At 37.8% G+C, this 21,815-nt stretch overlaps 1 protein-coding gene across 4 annotated transcripts in view; it reads left to right on the top strand.

The window, feature by feature from the left end:
- MAGI2 (membrane associated guanylate kinase, WW and PDZ domain containing 2) overlaps positions 1-21,815 on the top strand; it is a 771,385-nt gene that overhangs the window by 712,993 nt on the left and 36,577 nt on the right. For all 4 annotated transcript variants that reach the window (XM_082759166.1, XM_082759165.1, XM_082759164.1 and 1 more), the window contains 4 exons: positions 6,917-7,102; positions 9,863-10,088; positions 13,305-13,545; positions 15,234-15,377. In XM_082759166.1, the coding sequence (XP_082615292.1) occupies positions 6,917-7,102; positions 9,863-10,088; positions 13,305-13,545; positions 15,234-15,377 (797 nt within the window). The remainder of the gene's footprint in view (positions 1-6,916; positions 7,103-9,862; positions 10,089-13,304; positions 13,546-15,233; positions 15,378-21,815) is intronic.

Raw genomic sequence — 21,815 nt, 5'->3', positions numbered from 1 at the left:
ACACAATTTTCTGTGATCAACCTGCACATTCTAAAGAAAACAGAGCTTTGGAAATTAGGATATCTATCTACTCCAGCTTGGAGTTCTTTGGAACAGAGCAGTGAAAAAACACCTGCAACATGAGTCTTCTGTGGAACACAGTTGTGACTTGGGGAAAAGGATCTGGTTTCTCATTTCTAGTTGGCTTTGATATTCAGGCTTGAGCTGTCCTGTCTCTTCAGCTTCAAAAAGGCACATTCTGATGTTGGTTTGGTCTTTGGTTGGTTTTCATTTTGTTTTTGTGGTGTTTTTGTTGTTTGTTTGTTTGTTTAAACTGATATTAAAATTTGGAGCTGAAAGACATTGCTTCACAAGTCAGTTTTTCAAAACAATATATACAATTTAGGATGTGAGAGCATGGCATAAAGCTGCACCAGGGGAGGCTAATTCTGGATATTAGGAAAAAGTTGTTTCCTGTGAGGGTGGTCAAACACTGGAACAGGCTTCCTAGCAAGGGGGTTGATGCCCCATGCCTGTCATTGCTCAAGAGTCATGGATAATGCCCTCAAAAATATGCTTTAACTTGTGGTTAGCTCTGAAGCGGTCAGGCAGTGGGACTTGATGATCTTTGGAGGTCTGAACTATTCCAGTTTTAATTCATAATAATAAAATAATCTTAAGAGATAAAAGAGATCTTTTTTTATATCACTGAAAGCACATTGCTGCATGAATTGTGGCATGAATTACTCAACTGTCTATTTGATCCTTTTGGAGAATAAAGCATGGAGGATCTTAGCCACACCAGTTCTCTCTCTAGGTGAATGATGTCCTCCAGTTTATTCATGAGTAGGTTATTCGGACCTAGGGGGGCTGCTCATGTGTTTTCAAAGATCAAACTGTGAAAGCTTTGTTAGCAGAAACCTAGTGAATCAAGGTAATCAAGGTTTTGCTAATGATTTCATGGAGCTAGGGCTCCATTTTGCTTTGATGACAAGCCTGAATTATGTACCTAATATCCATCAATTTTTTTTTGCTGCCTAAATGTTATTAGATCTCCAGATTTCTAAGTTATATGCACTCTTTCACACCTAGCTTCTTACGCCTGTGACAAAACCATGCTATGTGAGTAAATATGGTCCATATCAGCACACAATAGGATGTTTCAGTTCATAGGTTCATTCAACTTATAATCAAAAGGGTGTATAATCATTTGCCAGTAGGCAGCATGCCACAGGTGTTTTGGTTTTGTTTTTCTCCAAATGAGTATGACATACAAAAAATCATAAATTTCAGGAACATATTTTATTTTGATTCTACGATTAGCTTTGACAGAAACTCTACTGTATACAAGCTTCCTACATTTCATATTCTTCAGGAGCAATGAAACTACTGATGTTTACATTTAATATATTCTTCCAATTAAAACTTGATATGCTGGAGCCTGCTGGTTGAATGAAAACTCTTGCACCTTTTGAGAATTGAGGACATAATAAATATTCATGGGTTCAGCTGTATAACATTGAAAAGGACAGCTGGCTCAGGAAGGTTCACTTGCTTGGTTTACTACCTATATCTGCTAACATTAAAAAAGATCACAAGAATTTATCTGCCAGAGGGTTTAATAGATAAAGTACAGGTTTGATTTTTTCCCCCCTTAACTGATCATTTTTGACATTTTGTTACTACATAGTGCAAAAACAGGAAAATTACTCTTTTCTAAATACAGTCTCAACAGTTATAACTAAAATAACCAAATAAAGAAAATTCTAGATGTCAAACAGAAAAGCATTTTTTCATGGTAACATCTTGTTAGAACCAACTATTTCTAGCTTATGTGTCTCACAAGTGAGGAGAAATCATTTTTATTTCAAAAAAAATAAAAAAATAGAAAGCAACTGGCTTGACAGAAATACACAGTGTTAGAAACAGCATTTGTATTCAGCAGCTGCTCTGGCTTCGTGTAGAGGTGACCCAAGCATATGGACCCTCAGGTGTAAAGCCACAGAATTCACTCTTTCTTTTCTAAGATGTAAAGGTGTGGAAAGGATGTTAATTTGGATGAGTGAAAGTGGACAATTTTATAAAATAAAAATATTAATATACGTACAAATCAGCTAGTTAATGAAAGCAGACCTTACCCACTTCCTAAATGCAGATTTTTTTTAAATCATTTTGTATCGTCATTATTTGATTTAATCTCTCTTTTGATTATGAGCTTAGAGCTGATCATTGCACAATTAACCACCTTCTGGGAAAGCATCAGCTGCTAGGTGCAAGTGTTGGGTCAGACTGCAGTCCTGACAAAAATGCTTTAAACATCTGAGGGAGATTTAGGGAGCGAGGTTGATGGCTTCAAAAATCTTAGAAGTTGAGGTGCTCTCAAGATTCTAACTTCCCTGAAGTGACATTTTTTTATAAAATGCACTGCAGAAAAAAATAGATTCCATCATGAGATCCATTGTTAGGAACTTCTCCTGCAGTTTTGCTGTTCTGTACTAGGTTCTTTATGTCTAGGATTATGGCTATGACCTTGGAAGAATTATTTTCTCTTATGTTAGATATTCATATCCATCATTCAAAAATATCACATTTTGGATCACTTGATGGTATTAGGAAAAAAATCTATATGTAATTTGAAGATCTGAATGTTTAATATACATATAAATAGCATCTGATTAATATCCCATATTTTCAACAATAAAAGTCTGTATAAATCACTGTTTGCCACAATATTTTCCCTTCCAGTCTCATTCACTGTGTAATCTGAGAGAACTAAGAAATTAATTGTCCTATAAAGGGCCATCTTATCTTCTGTGCTCTCTCTTAGCTTGAATAATAGGATTCCTGAAAGAAAAAAAAAAAAAATCTAAATGTTTCTGTATACCCTGCCCATCTTAAATGCTGCTCAGGTACCCCTGTTTTGGAATAAGTGGATCAAATTCTCTGCAGAGTCTAATCCAGGTACATGCTGCCATTGTTCAAATTGTATATGCTTGGAGAACAGCTTGTGGTGAAATCTGAAGGTCTGAATTAATTCGTAAGACTTTTTAAAGCCCAGTGAAATCATTTATCACCAGTCAAGTGATGGGGGACTTCCGTTAAAACGTTATATTATTTATTGCTCTGCTCATATAAAAATAAGCCACTGGAGATGCAATATAAGAGAAGATCTGATATGTTAATAAAGCCCTAATGAAATGCCAAACTTGGGAAGAGGCTTCCCAGGAACCAATCTGCGATGCTGTAAGGGACCGATGGGCCATGCAGCTCCACGCTGTCCTCAGCTTTCCAAGCCACAGGTTTCTGATTTAATCTGCAATTGAGTTAGCTCCTATGAATTTGTCTAATCCCTTTTAATCTATTCATGCTCCTGGCCATCCAGATGATTGTTCCATGTTCTCTTATCCAAGTTCATTGACAAAACAGTCCAAGTTCAATGAACAGAGGCTGATTTCTGCTTTTGACTGCCACGCTGTCTTTCAATCTTTGCCTGTTCAGTGCTATGTTTTTGAGATGAGAATACTGGGTCTATAAGCAATATTCAGACTTCAGGTGTGCAATAATAAACAAGCAATACTTTGTTTCATTTGCTATTCTTTTCCTAACTCTTAAAATTTTGTTTACTATTCTATTGAGTTTATGTATTTAGAGAAGTAGACACACCTTACAAGATCTCCTGGGTAGTAATAATTAATTTAGGATCCATCCCTGCTTAAGCTTAGCCAGGGTTATTTTTTCTCCATGTGCATCATTTTACATTTCTACCCATGAGATCCTGTCTGTCACTTCACTCAGCCCACTCGGTACTGCCACTTTTGCAGCATTTCCATGCCAGTTTTAGATGTAACTGTTCTGAATGATAAAAAATCTCCACTGTGGAAATTCACAGCTCTTTTCTACCTTTGTTCCTTAGCTTTTACCTTATTAATCCCCTGTGAGTAGATCTATCTTATCCCTTCACAGTAAGTATTCCACCACCAAAGACTCTTAAAAATTAAGCCTTCTAACATAATAATATTCATATTTTCATAAACAACCTGCACATCAGATAACCTTAGAATTCCATTAGAAGCATACATGCCTGTAAATAAATCCTTAAATAAAGGCTCCCCTTCCAAGGCAGGAGGGAGCGTGCTGGCCAGGGTAATGTAGCTTAAGAGGAGACTCAGGCAGAGCTCTGCTGGAGAGAGCAAGTAGTGACAAGAAGATCCCTGGGATGTTAATGCAAGGAAAGGAGTCAGAAAGCAAACTTTTCATATTATCTAGAAATGCACAGAAACCCACTTCTGCTGGATTTCTGTGGGTTTCAATAGTAATTCACCACATTTGTCCATGAAACCATGATATAACTTTCCAATGGACTCCTTGCCAACCTGATAGAGTTGTTGACTCCTTCAGCAAAAGCTTTCCACGCCTTACAACAAGCAGTAAGATCGTATGGCAACACATTGAACCAATACAGCTTCAAACGAGGAGCATTAAATACTCGAAAAACAAAGTGCAGTAGAAAAAGCTGTTTGACAGACATGAGCTTTGTTCTGAAAGCCACCTACTGTTGATCCTTTCATAGCACTGCAGGACAAAGTGCACTAACACCAAAACATTTATTTACCTTTATCAGTCAGGCAAAGTCTTAAGAGGCAGAAAAAGTGGGGAAAAGTTCCTTCTCTTTCCTCCATTTCAGTTTCTCAGGATATGGAGCTGAATCAGACTCTCATGGCTCTCCTACCTCCAGCTTTGATTTTAGCAGACATCACAAATGTGGACATCTGCTCTGTTCACTCATCAGGTGCAAGAATGCCAACAAAAACTGTGCTGGTGTATTAATAGTATTTCCTGCCCTCCCTTCCCTCACTTAAGGGACACAACTGAAGTTGTGTCCCTTAAAGAACTTGAGTTACTTATGCTATCAAAAACATCTCCTGTAGAGTTTGCAATGGCAAGCATAGGAATTTTAGCTATAGCATCTCAGCCAAGCATATGAATGGCAAGCATAGGAATTTTAGCTATAGCATCTCAGCCATAATGCTTCCCCTTCTTTCTTCCTACAAAATTACTTGCTCTTTCATATAAGGCAGCCTTATTTTCTGATCTCTACTGATGTGTTGTACAGTCACAGAAATTTTAGACAGATCTCATTTTGCATACCAGCAACAGCCACGGTTTAGTGTTAGCTGATGTGATTTGATGTCGTGCTTTAAGAACTGATTTTGTGAAGGGCTCTGTGCAAATGTGAACTGTTTCGCTGTCAAGTTACTCTTTTACTTATTTGGGGAATCTAATCTGATGTGTGTGTGTGGCAGTTATAGGTCTACATCAAAGGCAAAATAAAATCAAATTTTGTACAAAGTCATCTAGTCATATTTAGTGTATTTTAATGTATAGAATGGCTTCAGGCACCGCAACGTAAACTGGGTGCTTATTCCTAAGCAGCATTTCTGAAGTAAACTAGCTATGTATATATTACTAAAGGCATAATTAAATTTATAGTCTTACCTGAACTACAAGATTAAAGCATGCAATTTATGGTTTGCATTTCAGAGCACTAATATTTTTAGTTCTCAGAAAAAATATTTTTAACACTGTAAGCAATGCTTTCATCCATATTAGAAGCAAAAGTCACTTTGAGTTGTGCATATTGTGACTTTGCATGAGATGTGCAATCTGTGTTTGTCACCATCACCTTCAGGAAACGTTTATCAAGGAACTGAGAAATTTGTTTTGTGGTGATAGAGTGTTCTGAACATATCTCTTGTTAGTGCTTTGCTTGATAATAGCTTAGATAGCCTAGATATTTCCAGGAAATGTATGATTTATCTTTTGTTTTACTTTTTTGAAGTTGTCCTTAGATGTTAGTATTTTTAGGATACATTATTTTAAAGGAAAAAAAAATGCACTGCTGTAACACCAGTTTGAGGTGGACAGTGAGGCTGAGCATCTTTGAGACAAACGTGCCAAGACTAAAGTGTGGAATTTATTACACTCTATGACACTATTATGATATTAATAGAATAAATAGTCAAATTGAATTGTGATAAGCATGTTTATGACTAGTAGATGGAGAGAAAATAGCATTTTCTTTGGAGAGTCTTGATGGAAAGATAAGAAATGTCAGCTATAGCATATCTACTAAGTTACAAATGATTGAATAATAGGGGGAAAAAAACTCTAGAAGAAATATTTAGAGTAAAATTTAGAAAATTCAATGGGAAATATGGGAAAAGACAGAATAAGGGAACAGATGGAGCACACAGGAAAATGGAGAACCACAAAGAGCAAAGAAGTGAACTAGATCTGTAAAGTTTTGAGAATGCGTGTGTTTATTTGATGTAGTAAATGTGACTATACACTCATAATTAACTGCAAATTCATGCTGGCATGTATCTAATTAGAAAACCGCACATCCCTATAAATCTTCTGTATGATTTCTGTTTATCAGTTAACATATTTGTGTGGAGGAGGAGAAAAATTTAGTAAACCCTGGGCACTTTCAGTAATAAAATCAGTTTGTATATAAAATAAATCATGTCTGTAGTGTGTCTTCTGCAGTATACAAATAAAGGGATTCTGTAAATTCAGAGGTGCGAGACGACTTATGACTACTACTTATTGTGCGAGTTTATACCCTTCACTGTTCTAATGCCTTATTTTTCTCCTGAATTGTTTATTATCTTGTCACATATCAGGTTTGTAAACTAGCTGAACCATAAAACTGATTTTGGGCTTTGTATGTATGTGCCTTGTATGCACATCTGAATTCTGAATTTTTAGCAAAATCTGTTCTGAGTTCATGCAAATGACATTTCATAAGAATAACTGTTTTATGAACAAAGTATCTTTAAGATTGAATTTTCTTCTAAATGAGCTCATTTTCTTCTGTTTGTGAACATCATCACTTACTGCTGCATAAGCTAACTAAATATTATTCCTTGTCTAGCTGTACCCCATAAAATAGGGAGAATAATTGATGGAAGTCCTGCGGATCGCTGCGCAAAACTTAAAGTTGGAGACCGGATCTTAGCTGTGAACGGCCAGTCTATTATTAACATGCCTCATGCAGATATTGTGAAGCTAATTAAAGACGCAGGTCTCAGTGTAACACTTCGCATCATTCCTCAGGAGGGTAAGTCAATGGCCCTTAAAAACAGGAAGAAAATTTTAAGTAGCCTCCAATTAGCTTGAATTATGTCACTGCTTGAAAGAACATCTTTTGTTTCACATTTTCAGCTGTAACATACAGTACACCAAAATTACAGCCTTAGAACCAGCTGGAATACTATCTGAATTCTTGAAAAGGTTTCTTGCTATGAAAAAGGTATTTAAAGCAAACTTTGAGAAACAGAGAGAGCAGAGTTATGGAGAGTTGGTTTTCATGTCATTTGGGAAAATTGCCTTCTACATGGAAAAACATCCTACCAAAGAGCCCCCTTCCTCCCCTTGTACTCTGTTATTAACCAAACCTTTATGTAAGCAAAGTGACTGACGAAGAACCACAATGGCTGTCAGCAGGCATGCTCACATACCAGCTAGCTGTGACAAAACAATGTGAAGGAAGAGTTCAGATTTGGTAGTTTCCTCTATATGTGCTAGGATAAGTGCACAAGACAGGAAAGAGGTGAATCCTAAATTATTTCATCAGTAAGGTGAGGATAAGGGGACAGACTCGTTAGTCTGTTCATTACTGCAGAGCTTATCAGTGGAGATCCTTTGATGTCAGCTTAATGGGTTTTGAGGTTGGTTTCAGGGCTTTTTTTAGCTTAGTGACCTGCTGTACCGATATATGAATTGTGCTGTATTAATAAGACCATGGCTTTACATCTCACTAACAAATACCATCAGAGCTAGGAATGTCACTTACAGCAAGTAATGTAATTACTTAATGATCCATGCTGGAGGTAGGTGACCCTCACTTTGTACTGTTGCATCCAGCAATGAGACAAGGAAATAGCGTGACACTGGCCACGGATTGCCACTAAGGGCACATATCTACTTTTTTTAATGAATTAAGTAAAGGGATGATCATATAAACACACACAGGCTCAAAAAACATCCCAAAGAGCTAGAAAGACAGTGGCATACAATTACTGGAGTTCAGTTTTGCAAGCAGCTACAAACAAGAGTTTTGCTACATGTAGTCTATGCAGTTTATTTAGGCCTCCCTTGTACACAGAACTATGCATATTAACAAATTGCTAGTATTTCTGTGTTAGAAATGGGGTCCTGAAACTATAAGGGAAGCAGAGGTACATCTTGGATGCCATGATACAAGATGTACTCAGGTACTGGTGGTGAGGAACAGTTTGTGTCCGAGTCATGGCTTCCCCATGTGGCTATATGACACTGGACACCTCATTTGCCTTCTGCTATTAGCTTCCCAGTTTATAAAATTAGGAAAAAAAAAAAAAAATCTAATACCTCTGTAATGTACTTTCAGGTGAAAAATACCATATAAATGCAAAGCAGCTTTAGAAGCAGTTTATGATCTGACTTGTTCATCCATAGTTATGAGAGTAATGTAGAAATGAGGGACAATATTCCCAATCTTTGCCTCTGAAACTCTGCAATACAGAAGAGGCTCACAGATGCAAAATGGGCAATTAAAGCCTTAAGCATAGTAATTACACAGACAAGTATTGCTTATGCCTGCATGAGGCATGTTTTAAGTGAGAGTGTACAAGCTTTTTTGACAATTAAGCCTAAATTGAAAAGATTTTTAATAAAGTAACCAAAATTTTTAGAACAATTATGAGCATAAATTAAAGAAGCAGAGAGCCATTAAAAACACACAGTCACAGGGGACAAACTCACTCACTAAAAATAAAAAAAATAAAAATAAAAAAATCAGAATTCAAACTGGATTCAAATGCCAAACTAGGCGAGAGCAGAATCATGCATACCTGTTGCTTTTTGGGGTACTAAGCCATGCACATGTCTTTTCTAGCCATGTTGTACCATGCCATGCTGGCCTCACTCATTCTGTTGCAAGCAGAAACAAAAAAAGTACAACGTGTACCTTTGCTGTTGATAATGCATATGTGATTATTTGTGCAGTACTCTGCCCTCTTGCAATGGGAATCTCTCTCATTTATGCTTATTAACAGGCAGATGCTGAGCAATGCTGAGCCAGTGTGTTGGGAGAAATACATTTGATATAAGCTCAGTGCCGAATGTGTTTTCCCTGGTGCAGGGGAAAACCTGAAGGCACCGTGGCATCCCCTGTTTGTAAAGACCATGAGGCCACATTTCCTAGCCCAGCCTCTCTGTTGTTGTGCATTTTATATTGTTTGGAAAAAGGGTTGCTGGTTTTCTGCAGTGGCCCTATGTGAAGCCATGGTCGTTTGGCACCAATACAGTGAATACGTCAGCTTAGCTGGTTAGTCAGAATTTATTGAGACTGGTTTTACTGCTCACAGTCCCCAAAGATGTTAAATTATAGGGAACTCTTGTTGAGCTCAAACAGCAGGAGCTAACACAAGTACACCAGTGGTTCAGCTTTTGTGTCAAGTCTGTCATCCCATAATAGCGCTGAAAGCACTAAAATCGTTCATTCTCTCAAAATAAAAAGTTTTCAAATATCAGTATTTCTAGGCTTTCACAGAAACCATGACACATGGAAGCTGTTTGCCCTCTTCATTTGGGTTTTAAATTATGAAGGTGTCAACCAGAGTGGAGAGTTGGCCAAGATTTCAGATCCCAGAGAAATTCAAGAGATGCCCATTAGCCTCAGATGTCTTAAAATCTAATTATAACCCAAGAGAGCAAAAGCAACAAAACATACCTTTCCAGGGGTGGAGAGTGACCGACGATGACCATTGTCTACCTTTGCCCGTTATTAAATGCTGCCCCATGACAGCTCTTTAATCTCCAGCTTCCCATTATGCAGAGCTGAACAGCCCGGCCTCAGCCCCCAGCTCGGAGAAGCAGAGCCCCCTGGCGCAGCAGCACAGCCCCCTGGCCCAGCAGCAGCAGCAACAGAGCCCCCTGGCCCAGCAGCAGCAGCAGCAGCAGCAGAGCCCCCTGGCCCAGCAGCAGAGCCCCGTCGCCCAGCACAGCCCCGTGGCACAGCCCACGCCCCCGCAGCCCCTGCAGCTGCAGGGACATGAGAACAGGTAAGACTATGGCTGTGCCAAGACCTTGCTGCTCCACAGAGCCCATGAAGCCTGGTGGGCCCTGACACCCAGTACTGCTGGGGTTGCACTCGCTGGTGGTGAATTGTGAGTGTCGGGCATCAAAAGCAGTATGGACAGCAGGGCGAGGGAGGTGATTCTGCCCCTCTACTCTGCTCTTGTGAAACCCCACATGGAGATCCCACTCTGCGGCCCCCAGCACAAGAAGGACATGGATGTATTGGAACAAGTCCAGAGAGCCATGAGGATGACCAGAGGGCTGGAGCACCTCTCCTGTGAAAACAGGCTGGGGGAGTTGGGGTTGTTCAGCCTGGAGAAGAGAAGGCTCCAGGGAGACCTTACAGCAGCCTTCCAGTACCTAAAGGGGGCCTGCAGGAAAGCTGGGGAGGGACTCATTGTTGGGGGTATAGTGACAGGGCAAAGGAGGAATGGCTTTAAACTAAAAAAGGGCAGACGTAGATTAGGTATTTGGAAGAAATTCTTCACTCATAGGGTGGTGAGGCACTGGCACTAGTTGCCCAGAGAAGCTGTGGATGCCCCATCCCTGGAGGCATTCAAGGCCAGGCTGGATGGGGCTTTGGTCAACCTGGTCTGGTGGGAGGTGTCCCTGCCCATAGCAGGGGGTTAGAACTGGGTAATTTTTAAGGTCCCTTCCAACACAAACCATCCTATGATGATTCAGTGATTCTACGATTCTTATGACTAACATTATTCTGAACAAGGAGCTGTCCAGACTTTAAGGGTCCCCTGGGATTGTATTTTTGCCAGGCAACTAAATATGGAACTATTCTTTGCTAATAATATCATCAGCACTTACAAAACATAGGTCTATCAACATGTGATCATGAGGTGGTCTTTTTTCATTATCTTACATGTCATTTTCTTTTGCTGGTCAGAGTTCTCCAGTCCTTTATAACAGGTTTTCTCTAGGGTGTATCATTTTCCAGTCAATTTCTTGTGTTATTTATGTATATTCATTGACAAAGTTTATCTGTGATGGAAATGAAATAGCAGGGGGATAGAAAATTGGTGACCAGCTGTATTAACAGCTGTATATATAAAAAGCACACTCAGACTGTGCAGTGATACAACTTTATGTGATCTCCAATCAACACTTTAGATTAATTTTTGGCATGTGAAATGAGGCTGATTACACAGACTGTCTATATGCTAATCTTGAGCAACTAGCATACCTCGTCAAGACCCTTGTCCCCAAACAGTAGGTGCTGGTAGCAGAATTTTAACTTCTTGCTTCAGGAGGTACTTGAGTTCAGTTTTGAGTTAGGCATTGTGCCCTCTGGTTCTCCTTGTTTAACAGATGTAGCACTTCCACTTGCCCAAAAGGGTTTTCTCTCAATTAGTCACAGTTGGCAAATTTCTTTCCCTTATATTTCATTGAATGCTTCCCTAAAAATTATCACCCCCTAGCAGACATATGCTTCTAACAAAATGCAGGACAAAGCTTTCACAAAAGTCTCCCTGTGCAGTTGTAAGTCAATATTAAATGTCTATTGAATTGGGAATTTTCAGAAGGGACCTGTAAACCTTAGTAATTAAAGTTCCAAAAAGAACTTTTGCAATAGTTTAACTGAAAAGTGTAAATTGTAGTTAATCATGTCTCTGTTTACTTATTCCAAAACAATCACAATGCCTACAACTGTAAATAAAACCATCATCTTCTGAGAAACAGCTGTGGTAGTATATTGGGAACCTGCCTAATGAGAGCTCTTATTCCAGATGAAGGTCTATTATTGCTAGTTCATACACTGTCACTATACACCAGATTTTATAAATCAGACTACATCTGGTTTATATAGCTGCATACAAGCTTCTGTATCAAAATTAAAATACTAAAAGATGGAATCTTAGGAATAGTAATCAGTATTTTTCTTTCACTTTTAATAAGGCTGAGTTATCACAGGAAGACTGCTTGTACACCTTCTTTTTACTCATGATCGTGAAATAGATCATGAAACTGGGTAGAGAAAATAAGAGGAATCTATGTATACATGCAGGTCATATTATAGTTGCCACATACAGGCAAAGAACATGTGGCAGCGGGTTATTTCCATCTTCTCAGAAAAGTCCAGAAAAGGGAAATAGTTGTGGTATTCTCATGTGTGGTTGGACACCAAGCTAATTCAAGCTGGTGTGTAGGAAGACCTGTCAGAATGGTACTGTAACTGCACTAAATAATGACATTTTGAAATGTATCTAAAAGCATTTTAAAATGTTTAGATTATTTAGATTATCTTTTCAGGGATATATTAACATGAGCAAAAACAATGCACTCATTCATTCAGACTGCCATTTATTTTAATCAGTAAGTGCTTTTCAAAATCACTTTCACAGTTGATGTGTCCGTGTATTTATTGCATGTGTACATATACATATATAGTCACTTGGTTAACTGCTGTGCTACAAAAGCTCCATTTACTTTGAAATGTCATTTTCCTTTATTCAGTTAACAATGAGAGCAATAGTTTATTTGCTATTAATTCCTCATTAAGCAGATTCACTTTCTTTTCACCCTGAGTTACTTCTGTGCATGAATACTGATACGGCCTGCAGGCTTGTAGCCAGGCACTATTATAGGGAGCATGTAGTAAGAATACACACTATATTAACTTGTCATATATCAAAGAATACCCTCCATTAAAAAGATAACAGCTAATAGAAAGAATGCATCCATTTTTAACCTTTAGAAGCTCACAATAATAATCATTTACATCAATGAAACAGAAGGGCTATGAATGTCTGCACTGATGTTTTGTTTACTCTATAGAAAGCTCTATACTAGAGAAGGCACTTGATAAACTCAGTGGACTGTTTTGCAGTGAGTATTGTGGGGTGTTTTAAGTGCAGTTTCATTTTCCAGGCAGGAAAAGTGGGAATCATGATGCTTTTCTTGTTCTTGTCCCTCGGAGCCTAATCCTGATCTCACTGATGGCAGCTGGAAAATTGCATGGTGTGGCCTGAGGGAAAACTGCTTACACTCATGTTTCAGAAGTGCTCACTGATTTTGGATGCCTCAACTATTTACCCTCAAAAGTTTTGCTTATCTATGAAAATTTGCTTTATGGAATTTTGCAGTCAGGCAATTTGCTTTCACTCCTGGATACGCCTTATAATACATATTTTTTAACTTTTTTTTTTTTTTTGCTGCTTTCTGAAACTAAGCCATTTTGCCTTTCTCAGTTACAGGTCAGAAGTAAAAGCTAGACAGGATGTGAAACCTGATATCCGGCAACCTCCATTTACAGACTACAGGCAGTCTTCAACTGACTACCGCCAGCCTCCCCTGGACTACAGGCATCCTCCTGTGATGGATTACCAGCAGCCACCACCTCTCGACTACAGGCAGCCACCCTTGATGGATTACAGGCAACACTCACCTGACACCCGGCAGTACCCCCTGTCAGACTACAGACAGCCCCAGGTACAACCTGAAATGCTGACAGCACCCCTCAACAGAAATTATTACAGTTTGTAGAGAAAGATCATATATATTATTAAGGCAGCTGATGTTACAGAAGAAAAAGCACCTTTATTGCTTTTACACAGAGTAAATCTTTCTCTGTAGAGGACATGAATCCAGAACCATTAACATTCATTAAGTACTTTGTGATCTGTCAAATAACACTGCATTTATAATCGTGTGACTACAATGTTAAATAAATGCTATTTTTGAGGTACTGGAGAGCTAAAATCGAAGTTCTAAAATAAGCTTCCTTTGCATCAGCAGAAGTACTTAGGTGCGATGGGATTTCTACAGCATTGTTGAAAATAAATGTTTTATCAAATCTAGATAAATAAGTAAATACAAGTGAATCCTGCCTGATAACATTTAGTTTTGTGTAGGTAATAGTTTGGATGAGGATAAACTACCTTTTTTTAACCATTTTTTTTGACATCGGGCATGATCTCACAAATTCAGAGAAATAAACCTTGGATGAATGGTTATGTTACCTTGGAAAAGATGTTGCTGATGACAAATATTTACTGACAGTTGAGAATGTTTGAGGATCTTGTTGAAAGTTCAGACTTTGAAAAGAAAAAGTTCACTTTTTTCTTACATAACTGCAGAGGAAAAAAGTCAGAAATATATTAAATAACAGCATAAATGTCTGGTCACTGTATACTGAAACCGTATATAAATGCTATTTTTGTGTCCATATTTTCAAGGAAAATACATAAACTCTTTTGATGAAAATATCCAAATTCTTAAACATGATACAGAGAAACTTCTGACAAGTTTATTCATTTCAATGTCTAAAAAGCAAGTACCTGTCCCCATATCTTACAGGATTATAAGACACTTCTTAGTGTCTAGAGATGCCTTAGCTGCCCATTTCTCACAATCCCATTTAATTTTTTAACCACTGATGTCTACAACTCAAGCTTGCTCTTGTTTTCATCCTTTTCCCCATGGCTTCTGCACTTTTGGTTGCTGATGGATCAGAAGTAAAAAAGCAAGTTCCTTCCTGGACCCCTCTGAGGTGCCGGTAGTTAGGGTCCACCAAGCAAAACCTGGAAAAATGAATCTCAGTCCCCATAGGATGTGGAAAGAGTGAAGTTCAAACATCCCACTCCCCACCTCCTCCTCAAAGCACATGTTTTAGCTGAAGTGAGGAGAGCTGCTGCACTTTGGGCCTCCATGCAGTCTGGCTTGCTGACCAGGTTGAGTTCTGCTGGGAATTTAGGAGGTGTGTCCTGCTAATTTTTAGGTTATGATGGTGTTTGTATAGGAACTGTCTGCTGCCCCATTTGCCAAATCAACATTCTGCGTAGATATAAACCTTACACTTGGATACCATGAATGTATTGAGGTGAAATATGGAAGCCATCCAGAGAACTTTTGGTACCAGGCAACCGCTGGATGATGTCCTTCAGGATAGTTTAGACTTTAAGCATTTTAAGCATTTACATGTTGCTTAAGTCTGCTTTTAATGGCCAGAATAGGTGCTCTTATTCTCATCTATTCTGACAGTGCATAATTTGAAAGTGAATTTGCTTATATTAATTGGATAGATGCACATTTGAAGAGATGTATTTTAAAGTTTTCTTGAATGCATATTATGCCATTTATACAGTTAATTGGCTTTCATTTTGTATTTTTCTATTTAGGACTTTGATTATTTCACTGTTGATTTGGAGAAGGGAGCCAAAGGTTTTGGGTTTAGTATTCGAGGAGGAAGGGAGTACAAAATGGATTTGTTTGTGCTGAGATTAGCAGAAGATGGACCAGCAATAAGAAATGGAAGGATGAGGGTAAGTAAAATACATTGTAACAATTTTTGTCAACTTTAACTGATATATTTGGTGATGGCATCAAAGAGAAAACAGTTGTTGTTGTTGTTGTTGGTTTCTGATTGTGTTTTAAAGAACCAATACCAAACACCTCCAATAATAAAAATTGGTCCTGGAAGAGTTTAAGAAATGGCTTGAAACAAATAGTAGGTCTGTGTAGTTCTTTTTGGAACAAAATGCATTACTTTTTGTTGAAAATAGCTTTTATTTTGTTATATTTTTCTCTTTATTCTAGCACTCATATCTAAGCATCTTCAAAATCTCTGACAAAACATTTAGCATTTCTTTGATAATAGTATTGGCATAATTAACAGTTACTTCTCTAGTCACAAAAGCAGTGATAACTGTGTGACATTTAGCTGACAGTTATGATACCGAAGCATTGGTCTGTGTTATTTTACTACTTTAATTGCCTTCCTATTGTTTGCTAACTTTGTTAATTGATATAATTCAACCTTCTTTGTAGGAATCAATTTTCACTCTTTGGCTGTATAAGTTTTAGTGCATTTGAGTTCTGTAGTGGTAGAAATAATAATACCATGTCTAAATATGAAATTTGATAAGAGCACACAAGAAAGAAATTCAATTATTAATATATATATACGTAAATGTTCTATTTGGAAAAATCTCCTAAAAATAACTAATTAAGGGTTGTTGATACCCTGCAGAGTAGCGAATACATGAAAACAACAGTAGGAAACCACAGGTGAAAAAGACTACCAAAAAACAAGACAAAAATATATTTCTTTATATATCTAACTAGTGTGACATTCTTGAATCAATATTTAGGTATAAAGAAGGGCAAAGGAAATTGTGTTCTTTACAGTAATAACAGGTTTTGCAAATGTTGTGGTTATTAAATGGATTCTGTTTCTCAGTTCTAACAATCTCGTCAAATTTGACTTCATACTGAAAGAACATTGACATCAGTCTAAATACACAGTTAGTCTTTCTGTTTATAACTCAGTGGGTTTTTGTTGATTTATTTTTCTTTAATCATTCTTAAATTGCCCACTTTGTAGAATTTTAGAATTCAGTTAGTGCTCAGTCATACCACGGAGTTCAAATCTGTGAGCGTCCAACTGGAAGCTTGCGTGGGGGATCAGTGGCATAAGCAGTCCCTGTGAGGTGGAAGCCAAGCAGGCAACTGGAAGCTGAGAACTACTCCCACAGTATTTTTTGTGTGAAACATAGGTAAATGCTGCAACTAGAACTTTAGCTCAAGAATATCTTCTCTGGTGGGTGTTATAATTATTTCCTTTACTTTAGTACCATCATAATCGATTGCTCCTAATAAACAGCTTTAACCAGATGTATATTATCAACCACAATGTGATTAAAGATGAGGAAAAAGTTGAGGATTTAATAAGCTCTGGAATCATGTATTTGGAAACATATGGCTAAGACAACAGACCTTAAAAAGCAATGCTTTTATCAATGCTTGTTCATGTCAAGTAATAACCTCTATCAGGAAAAAAAAAAAAAAAAAAAATATATATATATATATATAACATTAAAATTTCTGCATCATTTGCATAAACTAGTATCACAGAACAAAGATTATCCACCCTGTGAGTAGCCTAAATATGCAAATTTACATGCATATGTTTATATGTTCTATATATTTTTATATTTTATCTGTAGGGAAAGTACAGTTTCATTAGGAAATGTCCTGTAACTTTCCATGAAAAAATATTATTTTGTTCTCTAAAATAATGTTTAAAGCTTGTTGGTATAGCCACAGTGCACGGCCAAGTGTAATTTTGCCTAAGTAGCTGTAACTTGGAGTTTTATCTCCCCTTTAAAAGTATTCTTTGAAAACAGTTTTACCCTCCAGCTCTGTCATTGAATCTTGAGTTTTATTCTCCTGTTTAATAGCCATTTTAACCTGACAGTCACAAATGGGTTTGGAACTTGCAAGACTTTTATCTCCAGTGACCTGTAACTGATGGATGGACAGAACTATCTCTAAAACAGCTTCTTCAGAACAAAAATAGAAAAACAAAAAGAATGATTTAATTGCCGAAAGGAACAGAGGACATAGGAAGAAGAGTAAATGAAGCAGATTTCAGTACTTGTATCTCCTTTCCTAAGTTTACATCTTCTGTCAATAATGCAGGTTTATTCCCATTTCTTGGCTGGGACAACCAGCCTGCTTGCTGCAGTTCTATTCCATTCTGTTTCACAGATGCATCTCTATAGGAAAATATGCAAAAATCTGTTCAGTCCTTATCACTTCATATACCATCATCTTTAAAGATCACATTCTCTGATCCCAGACTTTCAGCACTGGAATAGTAAATGGTGCTTATGTGGTCAGATCTTATCAGGAATGCTTCCCAGTTACTAGTTCTTCTTATGGTCTACTTATCTCCATTAGTGTTTTGCTTCCTGTTTCCTGCTCCTTGAAAAGCCTTTCTTGATTTAGCTGAAGCCTTCCAGAAAAAACATTAAGCAGATAACACAAGGTGCAGATCATACTTACAGAAAAAAAATAATAATAATTTTAAAATAATTCACAAAACTCCATGATTATTTCTATTCACCAATACAAGAACATTAAAAATAAACCAGTTATCTTGTTGGGGAAAAAAATAGAAGAGGATATAATGAAAGATGTTAAATTAAAATATGTATGTGTAATTAGTAAACGTATTTGATGAATAACATTTTGTTGTCTGTCTAGTTATAATTCATTAAAAACCCCAATAAAGGCACATTCATATTGACATAAATCTCCTTCCTTACAGAAATAAATAAAAGAATATAAAGTACTTCATATTAATAAAGCAACATCTATAGTCATGGGTCTATAATTTTGTATTATTGTAGCAATGCAATGTCTAACTGAAGACAGCTCCAGATAGCCAAGTCAGAATCTGTAGTTTGTACTCAGTGGGCACTGCAAAACCTTGGTGATGGGATGAGCCCCACAACTGTATTCTGCTTGGACACATTCTAAAAAATGTGAAAGTCTCTCAGGACACATTTAAAAGATTCTGAGGTCTAAATACATCTAACAGTGTTATGCATTACAGACACGGAGAATAAATTTAAACTAAAATCTAAGATTATAGGAAGTCAGATGTAAATAAAGAACTGGTATGGAAATATGTCTTGTAAAAAGAAATAGAATAGACACATTACTGAGGAAAGTAAGCATGAAAGTAATACAATATATCTACACTAGGAGTGAATAGAAAGTGAACCAAATGGCAATGATAAAGATTAGAAAGAAGCGAAACCAAAATTGAAGCGTAGATGAAAGAACAGACATAGAATGAGTAGAGCAAGCATTGTAAGTGATGGGCTTCCACTGGCCCTGCCAAAACTCTGGCTCTGAAAATATTAATGGAAGGGGGGAAAGGTTTCATAAAGTTTGTTATCCCTTCACTTTTTCATTTCAGAAGTCCTGATCTTCCTTCCCCCTGAGAATGGCATGCCAGGCAGTTTGTGCTTTTAGTGGAAACAAATCCACTGAGGAACTCCCCGTTTTAGTAATGCAAGATCTAAAGTAGTGCTTAATTGCCCTTCGTAACTGATGTAGCTTTCTGTTTCAATTTTCTGCTGATTTGTTCTGGGATCCTGAAAGGTGGAAGACTACTGAGTTGGTGTCATACAAAGTTCATCAGTCTTGCCTGCATACTGCTTTTCTACCCAAGGACCCCTTTCTGCCAGCCAAAATAGACACTGCAGTATGTCTTAAGGTTTAATAAATTCTTCCCTTAAAAAGAATTTTTAAACTTTTACAGTCTTACTACCCTGTTCTTATTCCTGGTACTTTTACATGCACTGAGTCTTTTATTTGAACTCAAAGACTCTGGTTCTGCAGAAAGCCCAGGCATACATCCTCACTTAACTTGGATTCATCTGTCACAAGACATGGGAGGGAAGCATCTATCAAAGGATCTAGAAGTCTATGGCAAGAGTATCTTCACAAGAGTATCTTTTGCCGCCGGTGTACTGTTGTAGTTGCAATAGGCACTTGCTGTTCTTCAATCCTCAGCAATCCCACAGCACAAGGGTCTTGTGAGAGACCAGGCAGGGTAGACAGCTGCTTAATCTTCTCTTTGCTCAAGGCAGCTATGCCAAAAGCCCACCGGTACCCTTTTGTATCCTTGAAGTACCTTTTCTTGAGGTAGTCTATGCCAAGGATGTACGGAGCCTCTGGGCCAGTCACGATGGGGTGCTTTTGCCACTCATTCCCAGTTAGACTCACTTCAGCTTCAAATACAGTTAGCTCTTGGGATTCCCCCGTCACTCCAGAGATAGAGATGAGTTCCCTCTGTATGCATTGTGGGTGAACTGTTCCCAGCCAGTGCTGGCAAGTCACAGCTATAACTGCATAGCTGCATATAAACCCATATGTCAGGTCAAATACCATGCTTAACTTTGGCAGGATTTCACTGCAATTCATGGGTAAGATTAATGAAAATTCCTTACAAATGACCTCTTTAGGGGGAAACCTGATCACTAACCTGGAAGCTAATACAGATCCCTCATAATTGTCAGCTGGGCAGACATCAGGTTACGATGGTTAATTCTGAAGCTTGCTACAGCAACAGTTTACAGAACTTGAAAAATGTGGTTCAAAATAATTCCAGTAAACTAAATGAATGTTCACAAACAGCAAGATATCTTACAGCTTATAAGCACTGAAGAAAAGTTTCATTAGATATAAGGAAAAGAACATACAAGGAAAAGTAATTGTCCAGAACTTTAAGTGGCAGATAGACTCTCTTGGGACCTCTGAGTTCTACAGATTTATTTCCCTCCACTTTTCTTCTTTAGGATGAGGGAACAGCAGAAATACAATACTCTGTCCATACAATGGCTAAAAGGAGAGAACAGGATGATATCTGTGTTCCATAATCCAAGAAAGTATTAAAAGAACCAGGAGAAAAGTTTGGAGAATTATTAGTATCTTTGATATCTTATATCCAGAAATGGCAGAGGCCTGTTGGGAAAAAAAAAAAAAAACATCTGAAACTAGTTCGTGATGAGATCAATAATGGCAATATTGGAAAATCAAACTGCAAATCTAGTCTCAGAGCAGGACAAAAATATGGCACACACACTCAGTAATTGTAATATCAAGATGAATCAGTTACCAGAGATGAGAGACATAACACAGACAATGTGGAGCACAGTCCCTCCAGCCTTTGAAGATTCAGACTCTACTGGCAACAATTTTATAGGTCTATTTAGATGAGGCTCATGATAACTCATATTTTTCTTCGTATCTCACATTGAGGACAACGATCAGCTGAGCCCTGCCTGCAGATCTCTATCCCTTCCTGCCTTAGAGGTGGGGGACTACTAACATCTCTCAGGAGAATTGTTAAGGATGGTCGTAGTGTTTCCAAGACGTGTGAGATATGATCAACAGATCTCTTATTGCCTTGAATGGTATCTCTTGCAGCCAGCATGCTTATTGAAAACAGCTTCAAACAAAGAACATGTGGCTGAGGACTGCAAAGATACAGAATGTCTTGCACGATTGGGCTTATTGAATGTGAAATTCATGAAGAATGAGAGCACAATGTGCTTTTTTATACACAACGTACATCTGTGTCATTTTGTCACTTTGTGAGTTACATCTTTTTTTTCACTTCTTCCATGAAAGTCATACTTTTCATCTCTGACATTTCTGGTATCATTGTCTTGTCAACTCATTTTTCTCAGTCCACGTACACCAGTTATCCCTATCACTAGCTTTCTCATATCTCCTACTACATTATTTTTCTCGTTCTTTTGTAGATTTTTTTGAATATATTTGCAGAACCAACTTCTGAAACACAGACACTGCAGAATTTTGTATCTGTCGTGCTTTGAATTCCTTCTCTGAGTCTTCATTCCTTTTTCCTATTTGTTGCTTTTCTGCTGCCTGTGCTCCTCTCTTTGTTTCATTTGTACAGACTTGGAGCTAAAAATAGGCACAAGGGAAAGGCTATTCCTACAGTGTCAATTATGAGCTTCTGTGCTATTGTTGCATAGGAATTTGTGTGGCTTTGGTCTGGTCTAGCTTGCCAAGAGAGCACTGCAGTAAGAACCACCCCATAATAGTAACCAACCCATGCTGTGGACTGGTTCATGGCATTCTGCAGATTAGCACAGTCTGTGTATTTCATCCTTTCCCATGATAACAAAATTCACACCAACCTTATTCAAGAAACTTCATCCACCTACATTAAGAAATATTTCTAGCAAAAAGGAGAATTCAATATTCAAGAGCCAAGGACCCAAATAGGCAAGTAGCCAAGACAAAGCCTATGTCTTATTTGTAAGGAAACAGAACTGAGGTTTCACATCATGGAAGGCATAAGCATTTCATTTGAAACTGCTATCAAAATCCATGTACAAATATTCAACAGTATTCAAAACTGTCTTTTCCCTCTC

The sequence above is a fragment of the Aythya marila genome, assembly GCF_965140915.1.
Source record: "Aythya marila genome assembly, chromosome: 1".
In the NCBI taxonomy this organism is placed as follows: domain Eukaryota; kingdom Metazoa; phylum Chordata; class Aves; order Anseriformes; family Anatidae; genus Aythya; species Aythya marila.
The sequence above is the reverse complement of the archived record's forward strand: the minus strand, read 5'-3'. Positions and strand labels throughout refer to the sequence as shown.